The sequence below is a fragment of the Drosophila albomicans genome, chromosome X (genome assembly GCF_009650485.2).
Source record: "Drosophila albomicans strain 15112-1751.03 chromosome X, ASM965048v2, whole genome shotgun sequence".
NCBI lineage: Eukaryota > Metazoa > Arthropoda > Insecta > Diptera > Drosophilidae > Drosophila > Drosophila albomicans.
Window position 1 is genome coordinate 20037441 of NC_047627.2, and position 25569 is coordinate 20063009.

General features: G+C 37.0%; 2 protein-coding genes across 6 annotated transcripts in view; one reads left to right on the forward strand and one right to left on the reverse strand.

Annotated features, from left to right (window-relative positions):
* LOC117578049 (neuroglian) overlaps positions 1–25569 on the forward strand; it is a 50755-nt gene that overhangs the window by 3432 nt on the left and 21754 nt on the right. For all 3 annotated transcript variants that reach the window (XM_034263169.2, XM_034263171.2, XM_034263168.2), the window contains exons 2-3: positions 17251–17622; positions 18845–18974. In XM_034263169.2, the coding sequence (XP_034119060.1) occupies positions 17553–17622; positions 18845–18974 (200 nt within the window). In that variant the 5' untranslated portion in view covers positions 17251–17552. The remainder of the gene's footprint in view (positions 1–17250; positions 17623–18844; positions 18975–25569) is intronic.
* Positions 10237–15767, reverse strand: LOC117578050 (protein PIP82). Of its 3 annotated transcripts, XM_052008805.1 has the most exons (4): positions 15407–15765; positions 13191–14456; positions 11202–13130; positions 10239–11134 (listed from the first exon to the last, which is right to left on the reverse strand). In XM_052008805.1, exons 1-4 carry the CDS (start codon positions 15543–15545, stop codon positions 11076–11078), a joined length of 3393 nt encoding a protein of 1130 aa, XP_051864765.1. In that variant the 5' UTR covers positions 15546–15765; the 3' UTR covers positions 10239–11075. The 3 variants fall into 3 exon arrangements, with proteins under 3 accessions (XP_034119064.1, XP_051864765.1, XP_034119063.1); XM_034263173.2 differs by having other exon boundaries at positions 10237–11127; positions 11202–14456; positions 15407–15767; XM_034263172.2 differs by having other exon boundaries at positions 11202–14456.

A 25569-nucleotide genomic window follows, 5' to 3' on the forward strand; every position in this document is an offset into this window, starting at 1 on the left:
GTTATTTGCCATTTGACATTCGACTTTTGACATTATTTTCATGACTGTATTTCCTGCCTTTGCTTTCATTTGGTTCCACAAAAAATCCATCATGTAAAGCTTTATACTCTATAATTTTAACTGACCTGCCATAAGCATTGAAACTTTCCATGCTGATCTTTTAGTTATCGATCGTCTTCGTTATGATCTTTATTAGTCATTCGACTTTTGACATTGTTGCCTTTATTTTCATGACTGTATTTCCTGCCTTTGCTTTAATTTGGTTCTACAATAAATCAATCATGTAAAGCTCTATACTCGGCAATTTTAACTTTCCATGCTGATCTTTTAGTTATCGATCGTCTTCGTTATGATCTTTATTAGTCATTCGACTTTTGACATTGTTGCCTTTATTTTCATGAATGTCATATTTCCTGCCTTTGCTTTAATTTGGTGCCACAAAAAATCAATCATGTAAAGCTCTATACTCTGTAATTTTAACTTTCCATGCTGATCTTTTAGTTATCGATCGTCTTCGTTATGATCTTTATTAGTCATATCACTGCAATTGTTTAAAAGCAAACACAATTCTATATTATATGATATCATCGATGTGCGATCTGCGAATTCTTCTTGATTTATGCTAATGTTGTTCTTCTGTGGCATTCAAAAAAAGAAAACGCCCCAAAAAAATAAATACAATAACGCTTGAGTAAAAATAAAAACGAAAAATGAAATAAAAACAAATTGTTTCGTATACTTTAATTGAGCACAAATAAGTGTGTTTTCTATGTTTATGTTTTATAACTAAAGCTAAGCTATTTGTAGCCGTCGTTTGGCGTATCTGTCAGATACATTTGTATCTTTCGTCTGGCATCTTTTGCTCTCCACGCTGCTTCTGAATTTTTTTTTGTTTTTTTTTGTTTTTTGCCACAAACAAACAGCTGGCCGTCGTCGTCGATGATTGCGTCATTTTTTGCCGACTCTTCGGCCATCAAAACCGGCATTCTCTCTACTTGTCTCTCATTCCATAGCTATTCTCATTCTCCTACGCTAAGAAACTGTCGTCGAAAAAGAGGCAAAGCAAAAAAGCAAACAGCAAAATGCGTTCACTTTGAAATGACACACAAACGAAAACAAAAAAAAAATGAACGTCCTGTGTGCCACCGTTTGAATATTTCTTGTTGTTGTTGTTGTTGTTGTTGTAATGATGTCATTTCGCTTAGTTTTTTGTTGTTGCATGCTCGACACGCCTTAAGCAGCGTTGACCCCACACAAATCCTTTTGCCGGCCTACATAAAAGAGAGAGAGGGAGCAGGAAAATCAATAAAAGTGGCAGCAATTTTGTGCCTTGGAGCAGGAAATATGCTCGACACACAGACAGACAGACATACAAATAAAATAAACAAACAAACAAACTGAACAAGCTCATAAACAAATGCCAGGCCGGCGAATGACATCACCAACAACAACATTAACAACAACAACAACATTCATTCGTGCAACTTTGTTTTTTTTTTTATTGAATTTATTTCGCTTTCCTTATCACTTTTGCTTTGAAAGTGCAAAAGGAAAAAGCTAAAAAAAAGTAGAAAAAAAAACACGTTGCTCTAAATACACTTTACTTGTAGCAGCAATAAATTGCAAATATTTTGTTATTTCAAAAAAGATTAGAAAATTGATTTCCATATTGTATTTACTGAACTTAATTCCCAAAAGTCTGAAATCAACACTCAATATTTTACGACATTTAATGAGCTAGAAATTTGTAGAAGACCTTGCATGAGTTTCTCATCCATAGCGAACTTATACTTATGATTAATATGACCATGTAAACGACCTTTGAGCGTGTAGAAAGAGAAAGAGAGAGCAAGAGAGAGAAAGATGTAACAGTGTAAGATGCGTAGATAGAATTGTTATAAGTGTTGATTGAGGAGGAGGCCATAAAAAATATTATAACGGCGTATCAAATGAAATTGGAGATTGCAGAAATGTGCAGAAGGACATTACAAAATGGATCTAGTTACCAATTTAAAGTTTTTTATTAATTGTATCTTTGGAAATGGGGAAACAAATTGTAGAAGCGCTTTATAAGCTTAATCTAAACATAAAAGCAATTGTTTTGTTTTTTTAATTTAATATTTACTGAAGGAAATTTTGTTAGAAGAGAAGGGCAATAAATGATAATACTGTCATATTTATCTATTCATAAATTTATTTATATTACAAAAAGTTTTTAAGAACTCTTTGTTTTAGAGCAAGAGCAATAAATGAAATAATGCCATCGGGTCTTAGTTGCTTTGTCAGATCGGTTATATCTGTATGGTCTAGTTTGAATGTAGTACTATTTATATATACCAAATGTAGCCCTTGGTACATTCGGAGTATTTTTTGGTATATTAATTTGGTATATTTTTAGAATATGATATATTGAAAATGTGTAGAACATATTTTAGCCTTTTTGGTATATCATTTCGGTATATTTATTGAAAATGCGTAAAACATATTTCTTAAAGAGCCCTCAGTATATTTCAGTATCTTTTTCGGTATGTTAATTTGGTATATTTTTAGAATATGGTTTTATTGAAAATACGTAAAACATATTTCTTAAAGAGCCCTCAGTATATTTCAGTATCTTTTTCGGTATGTTAATTTGGTATATTTTTAGAATATGGTTTTATTGAAAATGTGTAGAACATATTTGTTAGAGAAAGAGCAATAAATGATGCTGCTATAAAATGTATCGATTTTAAAATATATAGTTTAAAATGAAATATATTTCCTTTTAAAAAAAGGATAATTAGCATTATCTTTCGCAGCATTTCGTGTTGTAATTTATGTGTTGTTAAAGAAACTATCCCTAAACATGAGTTTTGATCGCAATTAGGTTTTCGCTGGGGTATTTATTAAGTGGAGCAACAGTTTTAACTGACGGCATGTAAAAAAAAAAAACGCTTTTGGGTTTGGCCCACGTTGTGGATGTTTTTGCTGTTGCTGTTGCTGATGCGGTGCTTGTTTACCTGGCTTGCTTCGTGGTTAGTTGTACGACGACCTCAGTCAGCTAGGAGGTAGCAACAACAACAACAACAACAACAACAACGATAATGGCAACAACAGCAACATTTGCGGTGCGTTGGTTGCGGCTTTAGTGGTTGCCCCCTTTGGTTGTTAATGTTTGTTTTTGTTTTCTATGTCGGTTTTGCTTTGTCTATGTGTGTGTGTGTGTGTTTGTGTGTTTGTTTTTTCGCATGTTTTATTATCATTTGCGGCCACTTATTACCGTTGCGCTGCCGGCGTCGAGTGCATTGCACTTTCAAGTGCTGTGCTGAGCTGAGCTGCTGGCGGCTTCGCTTGCAACTCACTAAATCTCACTAACCATTCATGTGGCACAGTTGCACACACTCAACAACAAAAAGAGAAAAACGAATTTGCATTCGCTGCATGCCGCTTCGTTTTCTTCTTCATTCTTCTCATTCACTGCCCATGTGTTTCGGTCTTATTTTCATGCCCAGCAATTGCCACTTGCCTCTTGCCTCTTGCCACTTGCCCACTTGTCAATTGGGTTAAAACGTGGCCAACTTTCGTTGCTTCACGAAGTTGAGAAAGAGTTTGCCGGTTCCCTTTGTTTATTTAACATTTAAGTCATTTGTAAATCAATTTTATTTTAATTTTAATTGCTGCAAACTTATATTTTCGAAAAAGTGAAAAAAGAATAATAAAATTTGTATGAAATTATAATAAACTATATCAATTTCTGATCTAATATACTCTACAAATTTTGTAATAGACTTCTTACTTTATATTTATAAATATATTAGATAAAGTCCATTCAATCTTTAAAATTTCTTCAAAAAATTCAGGTATAAATACAATAAAAAAGCACAAGTTGTCAAATATTAAAAAATTTCAGAAATTAATATAATTTTGATTTACAAAAGTGCCATAATGTAAAAAAAAAAGAAAAAGAAATGAAATATTCACGTTCTCATATAACAAATCTGTAAGATACAATAGTATCTATGAGATGCAACTGTAATGACTCAATAATTTTGCTTAGTGCTTCACCTTCGTCATTCTCTGTTTATTATTACTTAAAACTGCATTTGTCAGCAGAAAGCCAACAGCAAGAGAGAGAGAGAGATGGAGAGAGAGAGAAGCCGTCAACTTATCACTTATAATGGGTGTGTCCGATCACACACACAAAGATACACCAACACCTATTTAGAGACAGCTACAACTAGAGAGCTACAGTCACCGAAGAGATCAAAAATGATTATTGAGCTAAGCTTTCTGAGCTCTCTTTCTTTCTCTCTTTCTCACACGTTTTCTGCCCCCACGAATTCTACAGAAATAAAAGCAATAAAAGCTAAAAATAACAAAAAACTAAAAACGAAAAAAGATTGAGCTTATTGAGAACGTGTTAAACCCTCTTGGGCAGCTGTTCATTTTTGGCACGCTTGCGAGCCAAACAAAGCTGAAAGCTGAACACATAAAGCTTTCAATTTTTAAAGCGCGGGCGTTGTATATAATGGAAGTGATGGAAGCTTTAAAGAAAATGAAATTTTTGTGAGTTTGGGGAAAGAAACCTGAGACAAAGGGATCAAACTGAATTAAGCTGGCATTATTATTGAGTGTTTTGGAAAGGTCTTAAATATTTTTCTTTAACGATAGTATATCAAATGAATTCAATATTGAATTTCACTTTATTTTTTATTTCATAATTCAATAAATATTCTTTTTTAGTTAAATAAAAAATATTTATAGTGCTACAAAATATTTAACATAAAAGAAACAAAAATTCAGAAAAATATTCTATTCCATCTTGGCTGCCTTAGCTGACAATCTGAGAAGTTTAGTACTCTATGGTATATTTAGAATGTATATACATATATCAATATACCAAATATAGCGTTTGGTATATTTTGGTATTTTTATATATACCGAAATATGCCAAATACGCATATTACACCAATATGCCAAATAAAGCCTTCCGTATAGTTTTGTATTTTGCGGTATATTTTTCAGTATATTTATAGAATATGGTTTCAATAGAGATGGGTATCGGGTATCATATTATACCAATATGCCAAGTAAATCATGTAGTATATTTTACTATTTTTTGGTATATTTTTCAGTATATTTATAGAATATGGTTTCATTGGAGATGGGTATCGGGTATCATATTATACCAATTTGCCAAATAAAGCCTTCCGTATATTTTAGTATTTTGCAGTATATTTTTTAGTATATTTATAGAATATGGTTTCATTAGAGATGGGTATCTGGTATCATATTATACCAATATGCCAAATAAAGCCTTCCGTATATTTTAGTATTTTTTAGTATATTTTTCAGTATATTTATAGAATATGGTTTCATTGGTATCGGGTATCTCACAGTCGACTACACTTCTCACTTGGTTTTTTTTATTGAATTTGACACTTTATGTGGAGTAAGGTCAGTCAAACATTAATCCAAATTTATGCTCATCAAATTACAAAAAATATTGCCAATTAAACAACTGAAAACATTTGTTAAATGAATACACACAGAAGTCGAAGTGAATCGCATGATAATTTATATTTATGTGGTTTCTAGACAGGAAATCTAGTTGGCTTAGATATTACTGAACCCTTCTCCCCCCGCTCTGACCTTGTGCTAGAAGCGTTGATCTGGTCTTGAAAACGTTTTCTCGATATATCAAAAGCGTTTTTATTATTTCTTTTTTAACCTCAAACTTCCGTTTTGTGGGTAAAAAAAAAAAAACAAAATGTGATACGTTGCACAGTTGTCAATATCATCATCATCATCATCATCATCTATATCATCATGATTGACTAATATCGCTGCTGTTGGCCGCTTTTGCGTCTTCCGCTCGCTCGCTGTTTGGCTTGGCGTCAGTTCATAAATTGCATTATGGTTTCACAGTGCATTGAACTCTGTGTCGCTCTTCTGTCTCTCTGTCTCTCTCTCTCTCTCTCTCTGAATGTGGTCCGGAAACCCAACGAGCGAAACCTCCTCATCATCACAGTTTTCCCCACAGAGCCAACCCAGAGGGGAGGTTGCTGCTGTTGTTGTTGCTGCTGCTGCTGCTGATGTCAGTCTGCAGCCATTTGGCAAATTTAGTTAAAAGCCTGCCGCAGTCCACAAGGTGACTAATTTGCATATGCACACGCGTGTATGAAGAGACAGACCTTTATACCATATACAATTTATAGTATTTTATGTGGGTCTCTCTGTCTGAGTCACATTTTGGGCAGCCAATGCCATTCGAATCTATATCGTATACAATGCAATCATATTTCGCTTTATTCAATGCATATTGTGTCCAATTGAGGCATAAACATTAAAGCGGAATATCAGTTGAGTAATACGTTCAATACGTATTCATACAATAGAATTTTATTTGGATTTGTCTTTGTTTGGATGAAGTTAAAATAAAGGAAATATTTTGCATCTTTTTATACTAGGGTATTTTAGTATAACAATATCTAGATGACTCCTGATAATTTGGTTGTGATTATATACATATTGGAGAAATTATTAAAGTATTGCTCAGTCTGATAATCTAGTATATTTTCCAACTTATGGTATATTCATGTATGTTATTTTTTTAATTTAGAACTGTATCAATATATCTAAAATTGGCTTTGGTATAAATTTTTTAGTATTTATTGTGGTATATTATTTTGGTATATTTTAAAATTAATACCGCACTATTTTGCTTTTATTCTCACAGTCGAACACACTCGACTCTAGCTTTCTTACTGGTTAATATTTGATTTAGCTGTTAAACTCTCAATTTTCATTCAACATTTAAGTACCAAGAATGTCTTAAGGAAGTTCGTTAATAATTTAGGTGTTCATTTGATGACTCCTTAATTTATATTCGATTTATTCGTATTAAATTTGATTTTCTGTGATTGAACTTTGAGCTGAACAATTTGATCAAAACAAATTGAATAATAAATGTACTTTTATATTTTCAAACTCTGTCAATATTTGATTTGAAGAAATCTAAATTGCTTTATTCTCATTCCAACTTTAGGTTCAACAAAATTCTCATAAATTAGGTTAATAAGAATCACTGTCAATTTCTGCTGCTAGTTTGAACTCTTTTAAAACATATTCTATTTGATTTATTATCTACTTTGTGTAGATAAAACAAAAACTATAGCTAATTTGAAATGTTTTAAAACATATTTGAATTTTGATCTATTTTCTGTGAAAACACAATCAAACTTTTAGTTCAACAAAAGAAAAAAAAAGTTAAAAAATAACTTATGTATATAATTTATTATTTTAATATGTTTTGAATTCATGTTCTGTTGCATTTTGTTTGCATTGCACATCACGTAAAGCGCAATTACGTGTACGTATGTGCTGATAGCCTGCATTAGTATTAGTGCGCTTTTGTGCAGTGAAAGCTTTGCTTACAAAAAAGCTTCATTGGGGGGCGTAGTTAATAAGTCGCATTATAATTGATGATGAAGGAAAGTGCGGGGTGTTGTGGGTGGCAAGTGGCAAAGTAGCCGAAAACACAGTGATTCATGGCACATCATCATGCTGCATTAATACAAACTCATTCAGTTTGCCGCATTCTCTTTCATTCGCCATCGTTGTTGTTGTTGTTGACCGCAGCGCATATTTGAAAAAGTAAATTGAAAAAGAAAACCCAAAAACCACCGACCATTAACGAGCCACCCGTTGGCTGCTGTTGTTGCTGCTGCTGTTGCTGGTGGTTGTTTGATTAGACATCCGAGCCAGAGAAGGGGAATGCTAAGGGAGAGCAGGGGGTAGGTAGGTTGGTAGCTAGGTGCTCGCTGGGTGGGTTGAGAGCACCGACGATGGCCGGCTGCCAAGTTTCCAAGTTCCCAAGTTCCCAATTCCCAGTTCCCAATTCCCATATATACACATACCATATGTATATATAGTCCGTTGTATGTTGCATTTCCCAGTCGCGTGTCAAATAGCTTTGCAGTCGAGGGTTGAAACCAGGATATAAAGTATACATACACACACAACACAATGTGCGTGTGTGTGTGTGTGTGTGTGTGTGTGTGTTGGTATATTTCGCTCTGTTGACTGATTTATTACATTTTCATGGCACTTTTGTCCTGCTGCCAGACAGCTCCTTTTCATATTTGCTTGCCTCGATTTTTGATCTATTTACTATTTACTTCGGTCCAAGCCAGCATCTGTCTGGCCTCAACCCTCACCTCCCCTCCCCTTGACTCTCTCTTCGTTCAAATTAATTGCTCAAAAGTCAATGACGATGATGGTTTGATGGCAAATGCTGCTGGTGTGCAGAGTAATAGTTTGTTTTTCCCCTCCCCTCCCCCTTCCGTTCGCCTACTTTTTGCCTCAATTTATAAAATTTATTGGCATTTAATGCGCTCGAATGCGGGCAAACTGAGTGTGGGAAGACGAAACTATGAATTCCTTTTAATTAGGCACGTTCTTGCGTTCGTTGCACACAATTGCATCAATCGAATTAGTCATACGCTGCGTATGCGTAATATCAGCGTAGTAGAGTGAGTCGTCGGACTCAAGTGGCTGACCTGCTCGACAGTTGCTCAGCTTCAGCTGCCTAAGCCGCTTAATGAAGCGCAGCGCTGTGGCAAATCAGTGTGGCAAGCGACAGCTGTGCGGCAGCTAAGCTGACTCAAGTGACGACCCCAAACGATCAAATGCGACACATTGCACCGACACAAGGGCCAAGGCCAAAAAACAAAAACAAGAGCACAAAGTATTGAACAAGGATGTGTAATGAAAGGCCAGGCAATGCGGCAAAAGTGCCATGTACTGATAGAAAATCAGCATATACTTTAAGCAAATTTCCATCCTTATTTAATGCGAGCTTCAAACTTAATACTAAGATAATTGGAATATACTTTAAAGCATATGATATTCAATTGAAGTTCATTTAACTTTAAAACTAATAATGAACTTTAATTGAATATCATATGCTTTAAAGTATATTCCACTAATCATTTGCAATGAAAGCAAAACACATCTTAAAATATGCAAATATACTAAATATTTAAAAAAAAAATACTAAAGGCTGCTACTCATTTGTAATGAAAGAAAAACACATCTTAAAATATGCAAAAATACTAAATATTCTAATATTCTTATACCAGAGGTTGTATTTCGTAAAGAAAGCAAACCATTATATTAAAATATATCAAAATACTAAATATACTAAAAATACCAAAAGCTATATTTCGAAATATATAATATATACCAAAATACCACATATATACCAAAATATACCATAGAATACTAAAATATACCAGATTATCAGGCAAATCAACTAAGACCCGCATTTTTCGCTTTTTCCCAATAAAAATGTATTTCTTAAATAACTTTTACAATTTGTATCAATAATAAGAACTGGGTATTTCTTATTATGTCCCACATTTTCTACATAAATTTTACTCTTACAACAAATATGTATATTTCATATTTCATTAAATTAACGAATACTACAAACTGAATTAAACAGAAATAATTCAATAAATTTCGAAATCATGACCCATGACGTCAGTCAAAGATGAATGAAAATGGGAACCAACTCACAAAGTAGTTTTTAAAAATTAATTGGAACACAGTGATTAATCAGATGTCAGTTGAAATATTTCCCCCTAACTGAAACAGTTTTGTACTTTAGGAAATTAAGACTAATTTCCGAATGAAAGATGCAAAGACAATTAAGTTAAGTCTTGTTCTGTTTCTTATTGCTACAATTAAGAGTTGTTTTTAATAAAATGTGAATATCCGACAATGCAAGTCAAGAAGCAAATGTTGCATTATATGTGGAGAACAATGGCATCGATCTTAGGGTTGCCATGTGTGTGGATTAGTAACAGCTGACGGCGGACATCAGATCTTGCAACTACCCCCTATAGGGTTGGTTGTTGCCACCCATGACGACAGCGAGTTGCGTTTTAATTAATTAATTTGCATAAATTATCAATTAAACCGAGCGCCGACGAGTCGAAAGTCGGCTGAATCTTTGTTCGCATAAGGCATAAGGGTTGCGCCACACTCCGAAGATCGCATCGGATCGCTTGCCTTTCTGCCTGCCTGCCTCTCCGTTCTGGTTGCAACCACCCGATAACAGAGTGTCAGCTGGCGCGTGCGCACACCCTTAATCAACCCCTATTAAATGCAACATAACTCAACTGTCGACTTATTCATAGACGATCCCCGATACCACTTTTTTTTTTCTTTCTTTCAAATACATATATTTTCAATACACTTTCTTTTGTTCGTTAAGCTAAAAAAAAAAAAACAAAAAAAAATTAATTGTAACTTTTGAAGATATTGGCTTAAAGTTAAGTTAAAATGAATTAAATTTTTGCTTACATTTTGTAAACTTAGAACTAAAGCCAACTGTCGTTATCAAATCCATATTTCTGCTCTTAGCTAAAGTTAAGAGGATTGGATTGGGCTTCATTTCGGCTGAGAATGTTTTCACTTATGATTCATGATTAAATTCCCCAAACTCTATTTGTTTTTTTTTTATCGCAATTGATTTATATATTGAAATCTTTAGCAAGAAAGCAAATTCAATGGAATTTGGAGAACTTTTTGTATTGTTAGCTGAGTTTTTCTGTGGAATTTTAATCTGTGTAATTTCATAGTTAAAAAGGTTTGATCAAAAAGTTGCTTAAATCTTAGTACAGTTAAGGACTTTTAGTATAATGTATCGGATTCATTTTGTATTTAAAATTGTTGTTTCACTCTTTTCTAATTTTATGCAATTTTGTAGTTCCCTGATTCTAATTCATTTTCTTTATTTAAAGAGCTGACTTCAAATCCAATTTCAATTGTGTACAATTTTTGTTACTTAGGAACGCATTACTAATTAAATTTCTTTTGGTTTATAACTTTTTTTCTTTTTGTCAATTTTGTACAATTCAATTCAATTTCTTCTTGCCAATTTGTTCGCTGAACTATGAGCTACGAACTTTTAGAACTTGGCTGCTTGCTAATTATCTTTTAATAGAACTTGGCACTTTTACTTGGATTAAGAATTTGAGTCTGCTATGCTCTATGATGTTGTTGCTTCTTGAGGGTCTTTCTCTCTCTCAAATTTCCACCACATAGCGACTGCTGCTCGAGGGACTTATGGAATAATAGCTGTTCTCTAAATACATATGAAGAAAATCAGATCAGATCGGAGGTTGCATTAGTAATTTGTGTGTTGAACGCACCTTCATCGCTGTCAAAGCTGTAAAAGTTGTCATCGTCGCGGGTCATGGAACGTCGACTGCGTCGTTGCAGCTGCAACTGCGATTGTGATTGCAATTGCAATTGTGGTTGTGGTTGTGGGGCACGTGGTCTGCCAGCTCTGGCCGATGTTGCAGTTGTTGTGGTTGTTGCTGTTGGTGTTGCATTCAGCTGGGGATAGGCGAGTGGAGATCCATATTCGCTGCGACTGCAATTCGAATTCTGACGATCCAGCTGCATTGTCTCATTGTTATTGTTGTTGTTGTTGCTGGCTGCTGTGGTCACAATATCGGGTATAATGTTGTTGTTGTTGTTGCTGCTGTTGCTGCGCTTGACATTCGATGGCGTTGGGGTTGCCGGCTCCTCGGGCAACTCCTCGGACTCGTCATCACCGTCCGAGCAGATGGTCAGCTCCTCGCTGTGCAAACGCCGAGCGCCGAGTCGCGATCGACCGCCAAAGCGTGAGATGAGCTTGTTCACCTTGCCCACATCGTTGGGATGCATCTGCTCGTTGTAGGTGAGACGCAGTGAACTGGTCTTGACCAGCGGCTTGGCTGGCCGTGTCATCGAGGCGCTGCGCAGTGGCTGTCGTTGCAAGGACGGCGCAGCAGCAACGGGCGAGGCAGGGGTTTGGGGTGCAGCAGCAACCGGGGAAGTTGTTGGCGCTGCAGTTGCAACTGTTGGTGTTGTTGCTGCTGTCAACGGCGGGGGCGCAGTTGCTGTGGGCAGCGTGGTGGGTGGCTTGCTAATGGGCAGCGGTGGCGGGACTGCATCGTAGATGGGCGCAGCTGAAGTGGGAGGCGGTGGTCGACGCTGTGGCAAGGGCGGCGGTGGCGGTGACATCGAAGGCGGTCGCTCGGACTCCTCCTCAGCTCGCTCCATCTCTAGCTGCTCCTCTGGCTGCTCCTGACCCTCCTCTAGCTCTTCTAGAGCTTCCTCTGCCTCCTCCTGTTCCTCCTCTTGCTCCAGGGTCTGCTGTTCCATCAAACTCTCCCGACTGTTGCCAATTCTGGGCGTCTGCACGCGTATTCGCGTCACTCGCGAACTGTTGTCATCGGCATCCTCGGTGTTGCTGTCGTAGCTGCTGCCCGCACTGATGCGCAACACTGGCGCATTCCTCAGCGCCTCGTCAAAGTCCGCAAATGCGGACGCTGCGCCGCCGTCACCGCTCTCAAATATGTCGATGCTCTTCGGTTTGTACAGCATGGGTGCGGGCCAACAATCTCGTTGCTGTTGCTCCTTGAAGCCGGCTATGATCTGTTCATTGGGCAGCCAGGGTTGTTGCTGATGTTGTTGGCTGTGCGGTGGCGATGGCGTTGGCGGTGTTGTGGTCACCGCTATGATCAGCGTGGACTCGTAGGCATCGCTGTGCTGCTGATGGATGAGCACGCGCGGATAATCGGCGGCGGTGCATGCCATTTCGTCTCGCTGCTGTTGCTGTTGCCCATCCAGAGCGATATCCTCTTCGAGGGACTCACTGCTCCAAGCCGTCGATGCGTGTGCCTGGAGTTGTGCCAACGTTGCCAGTGTCTGATGCTTAACCAGCATGGGCGATGCTGAACGCGGTGCGTCGGCAATGTCCAGCTGCCCGAAGGCATCCTCGGCACAAATGTCCTGGCCGCTGTCATCGCTGTCGTTGCTGCCGTGCTCGCTGTCGCTATCGCTGTGATGATACGTGGCTGGCAGCTCCTCGTCATCGATCTCGATGGGTTCGCGGCCCACGGTGTTGGGTTTGTTGCCCTGCGGCTGTTGCGACTTGCGCTGAAAAAACTTTAGCTGTTGCAGTTTCTCGTTCAAACGCGCCAGGGAGCGTTCTAGCTGCGCAGCAACGCCTAAACCTGAGCCAGCTGCTGCTGCTCCTCCTAAGCCTACTCCTCCTAAGCCAGCTCCTCCTTTGTTTGCTCCTCCTAAGCCTGCTCCACCCAAGGCTGCTCCTCCTTTGTTTGCTCCTCCTAAGCCTGCTCCTCCTTTGCCTGCTCCTCCTTTGCCTGCTCCTCCTTTGCCTGCTCCTCCTTTGCCTGCTCCTCCTATGCCTGCTCCTGTGTCTGTTCCTTCTTCATCGCCACCCTTAAAACTCTTGCGCCAGCGCTGCTGCAGCTGTTCGCTGGATGCAAAGCGACGCAGTCTTGCGCGCAGATTGCTCGCTGTGCTTCCACGCTGTTGTTGTTGCTTTTCCTGTTCCTCCTCCTCATCGTCGCTGTCTTGCTGCTGCTGCTGACTCGCCTGACGTCGCTTCATTGACTTGCGCAAACGTTTCAGCTTCTGTCTGACCGCCTGACGCATTGGTTGCTTCTCCTGCGACTGCTGTTGCTGGTCCATAGCACCCTCCTCCACAGGCATCTGCAGGGGGGGCTGACGCACCTTGGCAAAGCGTGTGGCCGCAATGCCGCCAGGTTTCTTTTTGCGTGCCACAGCTGGCGGTGGCGGTGGCGGCGGTGTCTCTAGGCCGCTCTCATCGCCGCTGTGATCCGCCATGCGTCGCACTTGTTGCACCGCATCCTCTTCCGCCTCCTCCTCACCATCCTGCTGCTGCTTCAGCGTATTCTGTCGCGTTATGGGCAGCGTGCTAATGTGTATGTCATAGTTGTCGGCTATGTCGCGATCGCGTCGCGCTTGCGCCATTTGCTCCACACGTCGCTCGGCCTCGTATTGTTCCACATAGCGTTGCACCTCGATGTTGTCGCGTCGCACGACCGTCTGTTTGGCAAAGAGATGCTTTAGCCGCAGCTCGCTGAGACTCTTGTAGCCACGTTGCAAGCGCTGCGTCAACGTGCCACGTTCCTGTTGCTGCTGCTGCTGTTGCTCGTTGCCTGTCGGTGGCATCTTGATGGGACTGATGGGACGCGAGACACGCGCTGTCATACTGCCGCCATATGGTGCATAGTAGTCATCATCTAGGCTCCCAGCACTGCAATAGGTTGCCCCACTTGGCTGCAGATGATGATGATGATGTTGTTGTTGCTCTGTTGATGTTTGCTCGTGCATCAGCGAACTGATCGTTGAGATGCGTTGTGGCGTCCGATTGATAAACTGTGCCGCCTGCTGCTGCTGTGGCAATGCCAACTGTCCAATTGACACTCCTCCCCCTCCCGCTCCCACTGCTGCCCCTTCATGCGACGCTGCCTTGTTGCCGCCCCCACCGCTCACATTGTCCCTGGAGCTACGAAAGATGCGACGAGCGCCACGCAACTTGGGCAGCGTTTTGGGCAACTTGAGTTGCGGCATCGCTGGCAATTTGGCTGTAAAATATTGTGAATGAAAGTGTTTATGCTTATTTTGTTTATTTTGAGTTACACTCTAGGGAAGTACATGAATTTAAACTATTATGTCTTTAGGAACTATTGAAGATCTTCACATAAATTGACTCATCTTTACTTAATATTGAATTCACAAGAACTTTCAAACTTTCAAGGAACATTAAACCATTATTTTCTAGTTCAAACTAGTTCAATAACGGCACTGTTTCAACTACGAACTAGTTCAATATTAACTGCGTTAGCCATTAGTGCCTTTATAAGTTATAGAACCTCTTATTTCGAGGAAAAAACTTAAAAAAATGAAGACATCAACACAATGCTATACAAGGCAACTGATTGATTATCATTTGGTTAACCTTTTGATTTTTACTGCACTAAAATGAAGTGTGAACTAGCTCACATTATTCTCAATGATCTCCCTCAGTGATATGTTTTATTTGAATTTGATTGATATTTAATTCAGAGTTAAGATATGTATTTTCTTATTTATTTTTTATATTAAGTCTAGTATTAAATTGCAAATTTTATAAAGTAAAGAGAGTACTGGCTGATGGTTCCTTTGATTTAGATTTAAGATAGTTTGCCCAGTTCACAGTTAAATAGTTCAATTTCGATGCATCATTAAATGGAACTTAGAACAAGTTCATCATTCAACTGACTCATTATTAGAAGGAGTTGAGAACTGGTCACTCAATTGAAGTTGATTTAATCATGAATGATCACTGAGAACTAGTTTAATTATTAGTCGAACTTGAACTTGTTCAAATTAAGACAATCGTATATTAGTTTATTCAAAATCGATCGCTTCGAAGTTTACAACTCACAGTACACTTAAAAAAAAAGACAACTTTGAGTCGATTCGTTATTCGCTTTTCAATTTAGTTCATTTTAAGGATATCCAAATCGTTCACTTGGTTTGGGTAGAAGCTCACCTTTGAGACTATCCACATCGATGCGCTGGCAAAAATTACGCAAATCCATGATGCCTCCGCCCCCGCCTCCGCCTCCGTGTCTGCCACGTTCTGGCTGGTGCGGCTGCTGCGACGATTCCTGCGACAGATGATGACTCATTGTTATGGCCCAATTAAGCCAGGTGTTTTCTCTTCTCAATGTGTTGTTGCTAACGCGACAATAACAAGCTCAAACGTCCGTTGCAGTGCAGCATTTTTGCCACTTTGAGGAGCGTGCACAGACAGCTCGGAACTGTTGCAGATCCGTTTGCGTTTAACGCTAATTCAATTAGTGACTTGAGTTGTAACCCTTTTGCTATTCTCCAGTCTCTGTTTTTTTTTTCTTGCTTTTCTGTTTTTCTGTTTATTTTCTTTTGGCCCTGTGCTTTCTATCTGACACATTTTCCATTGAATGGCATTTGGGAATTAGGTCTATGACGACGACGACGAAGAAACTACAAAAAAAAAGCGACGCTGTCAACTATTTTTAGTCGTTTTTCCAATTGATTCATTGACACTTTTCTTTTGCCACTTCCGATGGGGGGCAAACGCTGTCGATTCTCGTTTTCTCCAAGTATTTCTCGGCTCTCGCCTCTTCTACATTTTGTTTTTTCTTGTTTTTTGTTGCCCATGGACAAGTCGCAAAGTAATAATTGCAATAATCGATTTTTAAGTCGTGCTCTCTGACGGTCGTTCAATCGCTAGTTTTCTTCTCTTCTCTTTTCTTCTCTATTTTACATATTTTTTGTACAATTTGCAATTTGAAAACTGAGAATAAGCTTGAGCTTGAGCAGTCGTAAGTTCAATCAAGCTCATAAATCAAGGGAACGAACATTTCATAAGCAAAACAATTGCAATAATGTAGGAAATATAATTTCAATTCTTAAGTAAAGAGAAGCTTAACTCGGAATTATTATGATTAAAAAGTTATAGCTAAACTCTTAACTCAAAGCTTAGTTAAATAAAAAATCATAGAACCACAAAATTTTTGTTGTGAATTTTAAGAAGAATCGTTTAAATTTTTGCTATGATTAAAGCTGGCTAAAATCATATTACATAATTAATGTTTAAAGAAATTTATAGAAAAAAAAGTAAAGTACAAAAAAAATGAGCCTTTAATTGTATTTAATTTTTAAACATTACAGTTTCAAGTGCTGCTGTTTTTTTTCTTTTTTATTATAATGTGTCAGCTGTTGTATAACAAAATTTCATTCTTAAATGAAGAATTGAAAAAAAAAATGGACCATTAAGAAAATGCTAATATAAAATTCATATGTCGAAATGAGTTGGACATATTTCTTTAATTTAGCACTTTAAACAGAATTTTGCAATAATTTGTTCAACTGAGAATTTTTGGGGAATATATTTCATAATGTGCTCCACATATGTATGTAAGCATTATTTACATGCTTCGACCATGCGAAATATCAGCGATATATAGAGAAGTGTATAAAGTGAATGCCATCTGGCAGAAAATGAATGCTTAAAAATAAAAATGTCGGAAAAATCCGAATATATTTTTTGGTTGTTTATATTAATATTTGATTTTCGAAGGGAAACCGGGCATCTGTTGGTCATTAAATAAGTTGAATGTGTTGCTTTCGTTGCCGAAATCAACAACAACAACAATTTAAACTTAATAACAATTCTTATAAAACTAATTAGACTAAAAATTGTTTCTCTTTTCTTCTACTTGCAGACAATAAACTTTGATGACGTTCTCATATTGCAATACAAACTGGTTTTCGCGTCTCGTGTCGTTAGCATTTGTGTGTTATGTGAACAAAGTAGCTCACTTCACTTCTCTTTTCCACCAAACAAAATAGTATTCACATGCCGAATGGAAAAACGTTCACTTGATTGCAGTTTTCATAAGTGTGGAAAATTGTGAGAACCAAAAAAGAAAGAAAACAAAACAGAGAGAAGGAGAAAAGCAAAAAAAAAAAAAAAAACATTCCAGATAGTACAATAATCACAATACGAAATTGACAATACAACTGCGCAGATAGTTGTAGATACAGCTCAGTTCGGAAAAAGTGCCAAGAGGCACACACACACACACTCACCTGTGTGAATCCAGAGGTAGAAGAAGAAATACAACAAGAACTACAACAACAACACAGCCAAAATGCGGCGGCACTCAACGATGCTGGCCGCGATATTACTGGCTGCCATTTTGGGCAGCTCAACGGCAATGAGTAAGTGACAGAATCAACTATTATTAACATATATATCATATACTATTATAGATAAGTAAATAATGCAGCAAAGTCACGTGCAGCAGATTTTGCGACAGCTCATTGTGAATCAAGAGCAGAAAGCAAAGCTTTCAATTGTGATGACTAAAAATCAAGATCAGAAAGTAAAGTGCTCAATTATGATGATTAAAAACTACTTGTGCGTTGCTAAGCTTTAACAATTGCAATATCAAAATACCTTATCAGTTAGCTTATTTTAACATTCGTCAAGGTTTCATACAAATTTTTTCATTAAATGTCTGAACTATTTATATTGGTACATTTAAAGATACTCATACTGTTGGAAACACACTTTTTGCGCATTCTTCTTTGTGCGCGCTTTCGTAAACGTTTCTAGTGACAGAAAAAGCTTAGCCAATTATTTAATTGAGTAGAAGTGAAATACTATTATCATTATAGCTTTAGCAAAAAAATACTAAAAAGTTATAATTTTATCAATTATGCTTTGCGATTGCATTCGTAAACGTTATGCTGGCAATACCGTCTTAATATTATTTATATGCGTAACTATTAAGTACTTTGTAGCAGATAAACATGGTTTAAAGCACTTTTTGCGCATTCTTCTTTGTGCATGTATTCGCAAACGTTTTGCTTTCAGCAAGAATCTTTTTTTTCAATAGCAGCAATATTAAACATATTAACAATGAAAAGTGAATGAACATCACTTTGCATATAAAGCATCTAAAAGTCAACTTTAGCAGTTCTGCTTTACTATTGCATTCGTAAACGTTTCACTGGCAAAACCTACATAGAGTCTTATTTATTTTTCAATAGCAGAAATATTATACATATTAAAAATGAAAAGTGAAAGTCAACTTTAGCAGTTCTGCTTTACTATTGCATTCGTAAACGTTTCACTGACAAAACCTACATAGTACTTTTGTAGACTTCAAGAAATGCCTTTCGAAAGAGTTTCCTCAATTTGGAGTGACCTGTGTAGCTCTGTGATCTCTGGAGACCCACAAAATGACAGAGCATTTAGTTGAGTTAGCTAGCAAAGAGGAGGAGCTCTCTCCCCCAATAAAAACTTGACGAGCGACACAGTTGATAAAAATAAACATTGAGAAACGTAGAATTTTTATTAAGTAAGAGGATCATGGCCTAATTTATGTGCCAAATTAATGAAGTTCCCATTGTGACCCCTCTCTCGCTCTCGTTATAGACAATTCCCCGCCCCGGATCATTAAACAGCCGCCCACCGATGAGCTGCTTTTCAAGGTGGCGCAACAGAACAAGGAGAGCGACAAGCCATTCATTATTGAGTGCGAGGCCGATGGACAACCGGAACCAGAGTAAGTACATAAACACATCACAACAGTCTGGAACTGCACTCAATACATACTATATACATAGCACAGTTTCTATTCTAAGTATATATCCACACAGCTATATGGAAACTATGTATGCGCAATTTACATAAATCAATTTAAAGCAGACGCTTGGCAAACAAATTCTCCCCATTTAAAATTCGAATCAGAAATCGTTTAGTTTCTTTTATTCTCTTCTCATTTTTTTCTTTTTTTTTTGTGCGTGTGTTTTATATTTCGGTCGTCTTTGCGCGTCGCGTCACAAATATTTTTAATCCTACAGACGAAACACACACAAAAAAAACTACACGCAAACAAGAAATTTGGTCTGTTTTTAGATTTTTAGATCAACAATCTCAACTGAAATGTTGCTATGAAAAAAAAAGAAGAAGAACCCCTTACACTTGCCCCCTCACAATAAACACGACACGCACAATTGAGGGACATGGCCTAGTCTCAAAGATCTCTGGAATTATCTCACGTCCTTGAGCCACATTCGTATGTAATGCAAAACTGAAAACATATTGTGTACTCGCACTTTGTGTTTGAAGTCAATTTGAGTAGAGCAAAGGCATAAAGAGTCAATTTTAATGAAAATCGAAGCAATTCAGTATTATTCTTAAAATATACTAACAAAATACTGAAATATACTTAATGCAATATTTGGTATATTAATATTCTGAAATATAACTGAGTAACTGAGTCTCTTACATACTAAAAAAAAACATAGCAACCAAATACTAAAATATACTAAGTGTAATATTTGGTATATTAATATACTAAATCATACCAGATTGTCAATCAAAGCAACTGAGCCCGTTACATACAAAAAAGCCAACAAAATACTGAAATAGACTCAATGTAATATTTGGTATATTAATATACTAAAATAAAACCGAGTAACTGAGCCTCTTATGATACATACTACAAATAACATAGCAACCAAATACTAAAATATACTGAATGTTATATTTGGTATATCAATATACTGAAACATACCAGATTGTAAAGCAAAGCACATGAGCCAAACAATAGTTTACCAACCAAACTCTAAAATATACTGAATGGAATATTTGGTATATCAATACACTAGAATATACCAGATTGTTAATCAAGGAATCTAAGCTTGGCACTTACATTTCGTGCAGTCACAAAGTTATGATACCCTTCTACCCTATGAGTAGGGGTTATCAAAAATACCCCTTGAAAAGATTCTATTTGCTTTACCTTTTGAACTTTTCCATCAGTTTCCGGTTAAACTTTGCTTTTAATAATGATCTGAACTGTTCGTTTGTGTGCTAAGAAATGTGATATTTTAAATGCTATTGACACGATTTTCATTCTCTGTGTGTGCAACAGGTGGCGCTTTAGTCATGTGTTAGAATTTTTCGCTTTATAGCAAAAAGTTTTCATGCTGAAAATTAAAGCAATTAAGTGCAATTTATTTTCGAATAGTTTTATTTTGCGATCAAGTTGATCGCATACTCGCTGTGTCATGAGACAGTTAATAATAAACTTATGAATTTATGCCAATTTACTGCAAGTTGCTGCAGAGACAATGATGATGTTGATGATGGGTTGATGGTTGATGTGCGACACATGAAATGAATTTTAATGACTCACTCGAGTCTTCGAGTCTGTCTGTCAAGTAGAATTTTTCGGGGTGTATAAATATTATTGTTTTTATATGGCAATTTGAACCTGTTTGCATTAGAAACACGTTTCATATTTTTTTATAGGTTTTTTTTGCTTCTTATTATTACCAATCTTTGTTTTTTTTTTTTTGCTGTCTGTTTAATGCCTATTGCAGACATTTTAAAATGCGGAATTTAGTTTTGGTAATTTATATATTTTTTGTTCGTTTCTATTTGTGCGTGTGTTTTGTTTTTTATTGACGAGCTTGGACGATGACCTCATTTTGTGTGTGTGTGCCGAATAAAACAAAAACAAAAGAAGTGCGTGACTCGTTGAAAATTATGAAAAATAACTAGCCGAAAATAGTTTTTCCTATGCAGCAACAGATGTTGCTCTCTTGCTCTCTCTCTACCTATCTCTCTCTATCTCTTCAGAGAGTTGGCAAATGTGTAAAATAAATTTCAAAACGCATTTTTTATTTATTTTTACACCGACCCGTCAAATGGGTTAATAGTGGGAAATGCGGTCGCTTTTCTTCTTTTTTTGTTTTTCTATTTCTTTTATTTTTTTGGCTAGATGACGACAACGCACATAATGATCGCGATGATGATGACGATATGGCAAGTGGATGGGCCAGGTAGTAACAAATAACCAGTTTGACCGGATGGTCAAGGCACGCTTAGAATCGGCTTCAAAATATGTACATTTATTATGGCCAGCAAAAAGAGAGCATTACGTAATGCTCATAGGGCGATCTCTCTTTCGGTCTCTCTCTCTTTCGGTCTCTCTCTCTCTCTCATTTGCACTTGATCATTTCTCACGGCAGCGCCATCTGTTGGCTGACTGGCTTATTATGTCGTCATGCTTCCTACACAAAATTGTCATCGCATTTCCACACACAAAATGTCTTTTTGTGTGTTTTTGCTTTGCTCACTTTGATTGCAACTGAATGAAATGAAATGTGTTTTCCATCTGCATATCATTTACGAATGAAAAAAAGTAAAAGTCTTTTAGCTAATTACTCTTCGGTAGAGAAAACCAATTGGTTACCAATTGCTCTTGAGTAATGCCATTAGTTGCAATTAATTGCATAAATAGTTGTGCACAAAATGTACACAACAAATTTTCGTATTACTTGCCCCGGAAATCAATAGAAAACGATATTTGCCCAAATAACAGGCATTAAAATGTTGAGCAAACTTGAATGAAATATGGCAAAAATAACATGTAATTAAAAATTGAATGTTTCTCGCGTGGTATTTATGGAAAAAAACATGCATTGCTCCAATTTGCATTGCGTTCCCTTTTTTTTTGTTTTGCTTTTTCCGTTTGCTCATTTTTGTTTTCTTTTTGAATGTGGAATGAGTTGCAACGGGGCGTATGCGCAATGAAGTCGCGCTTCATTCAGCTCTCGACGTGCTAACTACACCTATCACATATCTATGTAAAAACTGGCATATATACTTGTATATATATGTACATACATATATATAGATACGCCTCTGTGATTCAGCGTGACATACTTTTATTGTTGTCATTGGCTGCTGTCGTTGTTGTTGTTGTTGTTGCTGTCCAATGTGCAACATAGACAAATTGTTGTTGCTGCATAGCGACGCAATGCGTGCACAGTTATTTTTAGCCCCGCCACAAATGATGTTATTTTCATTCTAATTCGTTTTCTTTTTGTTTAGCACTTTGATATTAATGATAATCCATAATAATGCGGTTTACGCTTATTGTATTTTATACACAAATTTGTTGTGTACAACTTGCAGCCATGGCAACGAGTCGAGTCGAGTCGAGTCGAGACCAAGTGAGCTCAATTAGGGCAGGTGGGAGCGGTTGAGTTAGTTTCGATGCGCGCTACGCGGCGTATGAGTAATAAACATGGCTATTAAGAAATTTTACAGCACGAAGAGCATCTGGCAAATGCAAAAGGCAAAACAATGCGATGATTAATGTGCCCTGCATCACAATTCAATAGAGGGAGATTGAGAGGAATGTGCACGTCATACAAAAAAAAAAAAAAAGAAAAAAGATTCAAGTTAGTGGCTGTCTAAACAAAAGGTAGAAAAGAGCATAAAGATAATATTAGACGAAAACAATGCAACGCAGAGCTTAACAGTATTCAAAACAAAGCATATGCATTTCATAAACAATCAAGAACTGGGAGATTATAAATACTGGAGCAACTTAAGATGAACCCTAAGGAATCTTATGTATTTGAGCTTCATAACTTGCTGATAACTTACTCGAGGTCGGTCAATGAACGCTGCTGCCAAACCCTAAATTAGCAATAAATTTGGTTTCTACAACGAAAATTGGGTTCAGCATTTAATAAAAGTAGTTGTAGTAATAAATAACAAGTAAGAAAGCTGCAGCCGAGGTAGCTCGACTGTGAGATACCCGTTACACATTTTAAATAGAAGCAAAACAGTATTAATTATAAAATATACCGAATTAATATACCACAAAAGTACTAAATATATGTCAAATGTCATATTTGGTATGTTGGTATACCAAATTTATATACCCCAAAAATACTAAACATATACCAAAGGCTATATTTGGTATATTGATATTGTACTACATTCAGAATATACCATAAGGGCAAAATATACCAGATTGTCAGTCAAATAAACTATTGCAAAAATACTACAATTATACCAAAAGCTATATTTGGTATATTAATATTGTACCACATTCAAAATATACTATATAGCGCAAAATATACCAGATTGTCAGACAAATGTACCGCAAAAATACTAAAAATATACCAAAGGTTATATTTAGTATATTAATATCGTAATATACTCAAAATATACCATAGAGTACAAAATATACCACATTGCCAGTCTAAGAATCTAAGACAAATACCATAAAATACTCAAAATATACCAAAGATTATATTTGGTATATTAACGTTGTACCACATTCAAAATATGCCATATTGTGCAAAATATACCAGATTGTCAGACAAAGCCATACAAAAGAACTTCTTAAATACCTTGCACATTTTTTATCTGATCTCTTCTCAGTCTCTGACATTTACATTTAGGATAGGCATTTACAGTTAGGAATATGTATACTTTATGAGATCGGAGATGTCTCCTTCTATATATTTTTCCTGAAGGTATAAATATTAGCTGATGTACTCAATTTCCGGCTGCAGCAACTAAATTCGATGCCAATTAAAATTACGGAACAGATAAAGGCATAATCAGGATGCGAAAATGTGATTTCTGTGTCAATTAAGTTCAAATTATAATCAGCTTTGAACTTCAACCCAGCAGAAATACATTAAGCCAGATTAGCCAAAGTATATCCGGTATTCCAAATGGTGTCAGCTTTTTGTGTTCACATTCATATCAATAAATTCTATATAATGCTCGCTATATAATATAAATATTTCTATTGGATTTAAATTGCTCTCTCGCTCTCGCTCTCTTTGTTGATTGTCTCACGTTCGTGTGTTGAAATCGTTTGCTGGCTCTTCAAGTATTTCTATAGAATACATTGTGCAAATGTTTTTGTTGTTGTTGCTGTTGTTCAACTGATAGATGGAAATAGTAGTCGCCATAGTCGGCCATAAACGCCAACATTGTGCTCAGAGTCAAGTGCAAAAAAGAAAAGAAAAAAAACCAGACACAGCAACTCTCTATATGTATTTTACATACATCTGTTGTGTCTCTAAAGTTATCAAAAAAAAAAAAATGTCTGCTTTTGAACTTTTGTAAAGAACAAAAACTAGTTTGAAGTTGACTTTCTGCTTCTGTTGTGTGTGGGCGAGTGAAGCACGAATCGCGTAAGAAAAGACGAGCAAACGAAACTTTGTTGTGTTTCAACTTTAAACATATGTTGCCTCGACCTTTTCCCACTTTTTGCCTGCCTGCCTCTCTTCCTTCATCGCATATTCTCCCTACTCCCCTTGAATTTCATCTACGCATTGATTTTTCAAGGCGCCGCTGGCCAAAAGGCTGCTGAGAGAGTGAGCGAAGTTTTGTAATGCTCCACTCGCTTCGAGGTTGGTTGTAGCATAAATTACGCATACGCCACGATTACTTCACGCTGAATGAACTAAGCAAGTACCCTAGAAAAACTTGTTTTCACAGTTTAGTTTATTGCTTCAAGCTAAAGCTGATTAATATTGACAACTAATAGTCACTTAAAGTGTTCGAGTTGATTTATGGTACTTTTAATTCCTTTAAATTGCTTAAATGTCTATTCTTGAGTATTTTTGACGTTCTATGAACACTAAGCAAATGATTTCCACATTATTTTGCATTGCATTTACAGTCAGAGTCGCTTATAACCGATAAACCATGGTTACTACAGGGTATCTCAAGGATATGTAGTCAACGTTGTTGCTGTGATTGTGGCTGTGGCTGTAGCTGTGTCTGTTGCTGATGTGTGGTTGCCTGTAGGAGGCAGCTTCATTGATTTTTCACGCCACGTTGCCCACATTTGAAAGCTGCTGTTGCTCCCGCTTTTGCTACTGTTTTTGTTTTTTTTTATTTGCTGCTGTCCTTGGTTGTTATTTTTGCTCCTTTGGCGCCGCTATTACGTTCGTTACTGTTACTGTTGTTGTTTTTATAGCTCGCTCATGTTTATTAATGAGCCGGGTCGCGTCCAACTGGCGCCAAAAACAGAAAATAAAAGAAGAAAACTCCATTTGAATTGCAGCCGCTTTAAAAACAAACAACTCCCCAAAAATAAAATCGTATATAGACAGAGCACCCTCCTAAGTTTTCTACCATGAAATGTGTTTAGTCCATTCTCGACGTCGTCGTGATTAAAATCAACTTCATCAGCGCATTTTGCCATTTTGGGAACGCCTCAAGCGCAACAGCAGCAACCAAAAAAATAAGAAAGAAAGAAAAGGAAAACTGAAGTTAAACGACTTTCACATACTCTATAAAGCACTTGTTAATATTATAACATTTAA

Excerpts from the sequence above, each read along its gene's own strand:
- LOC117578050 (XM_034263172.2), bottom strand. The coding sequence starts at position 15,545 with ATGAGTCATCATCTGTCGCAGGAATCGTCGCAGCAGCCGCACCAGCCA. Across the intron at positions 14,457-15,406 it reads CGATGTGGATAGTCTCAAAG|CCAAATTGCCAGCGATGCCG; the intron begins GTGAGCTTCTAC and ends AATATTTTACAG. Across the intron at positions 11,135-11,201 it reads CAGCTTTGACAGCGATGAAG|AGAACAGCTATTATTCCATA; the intron begins GTGCGTTCAACA and ends ATATGTATTTAG.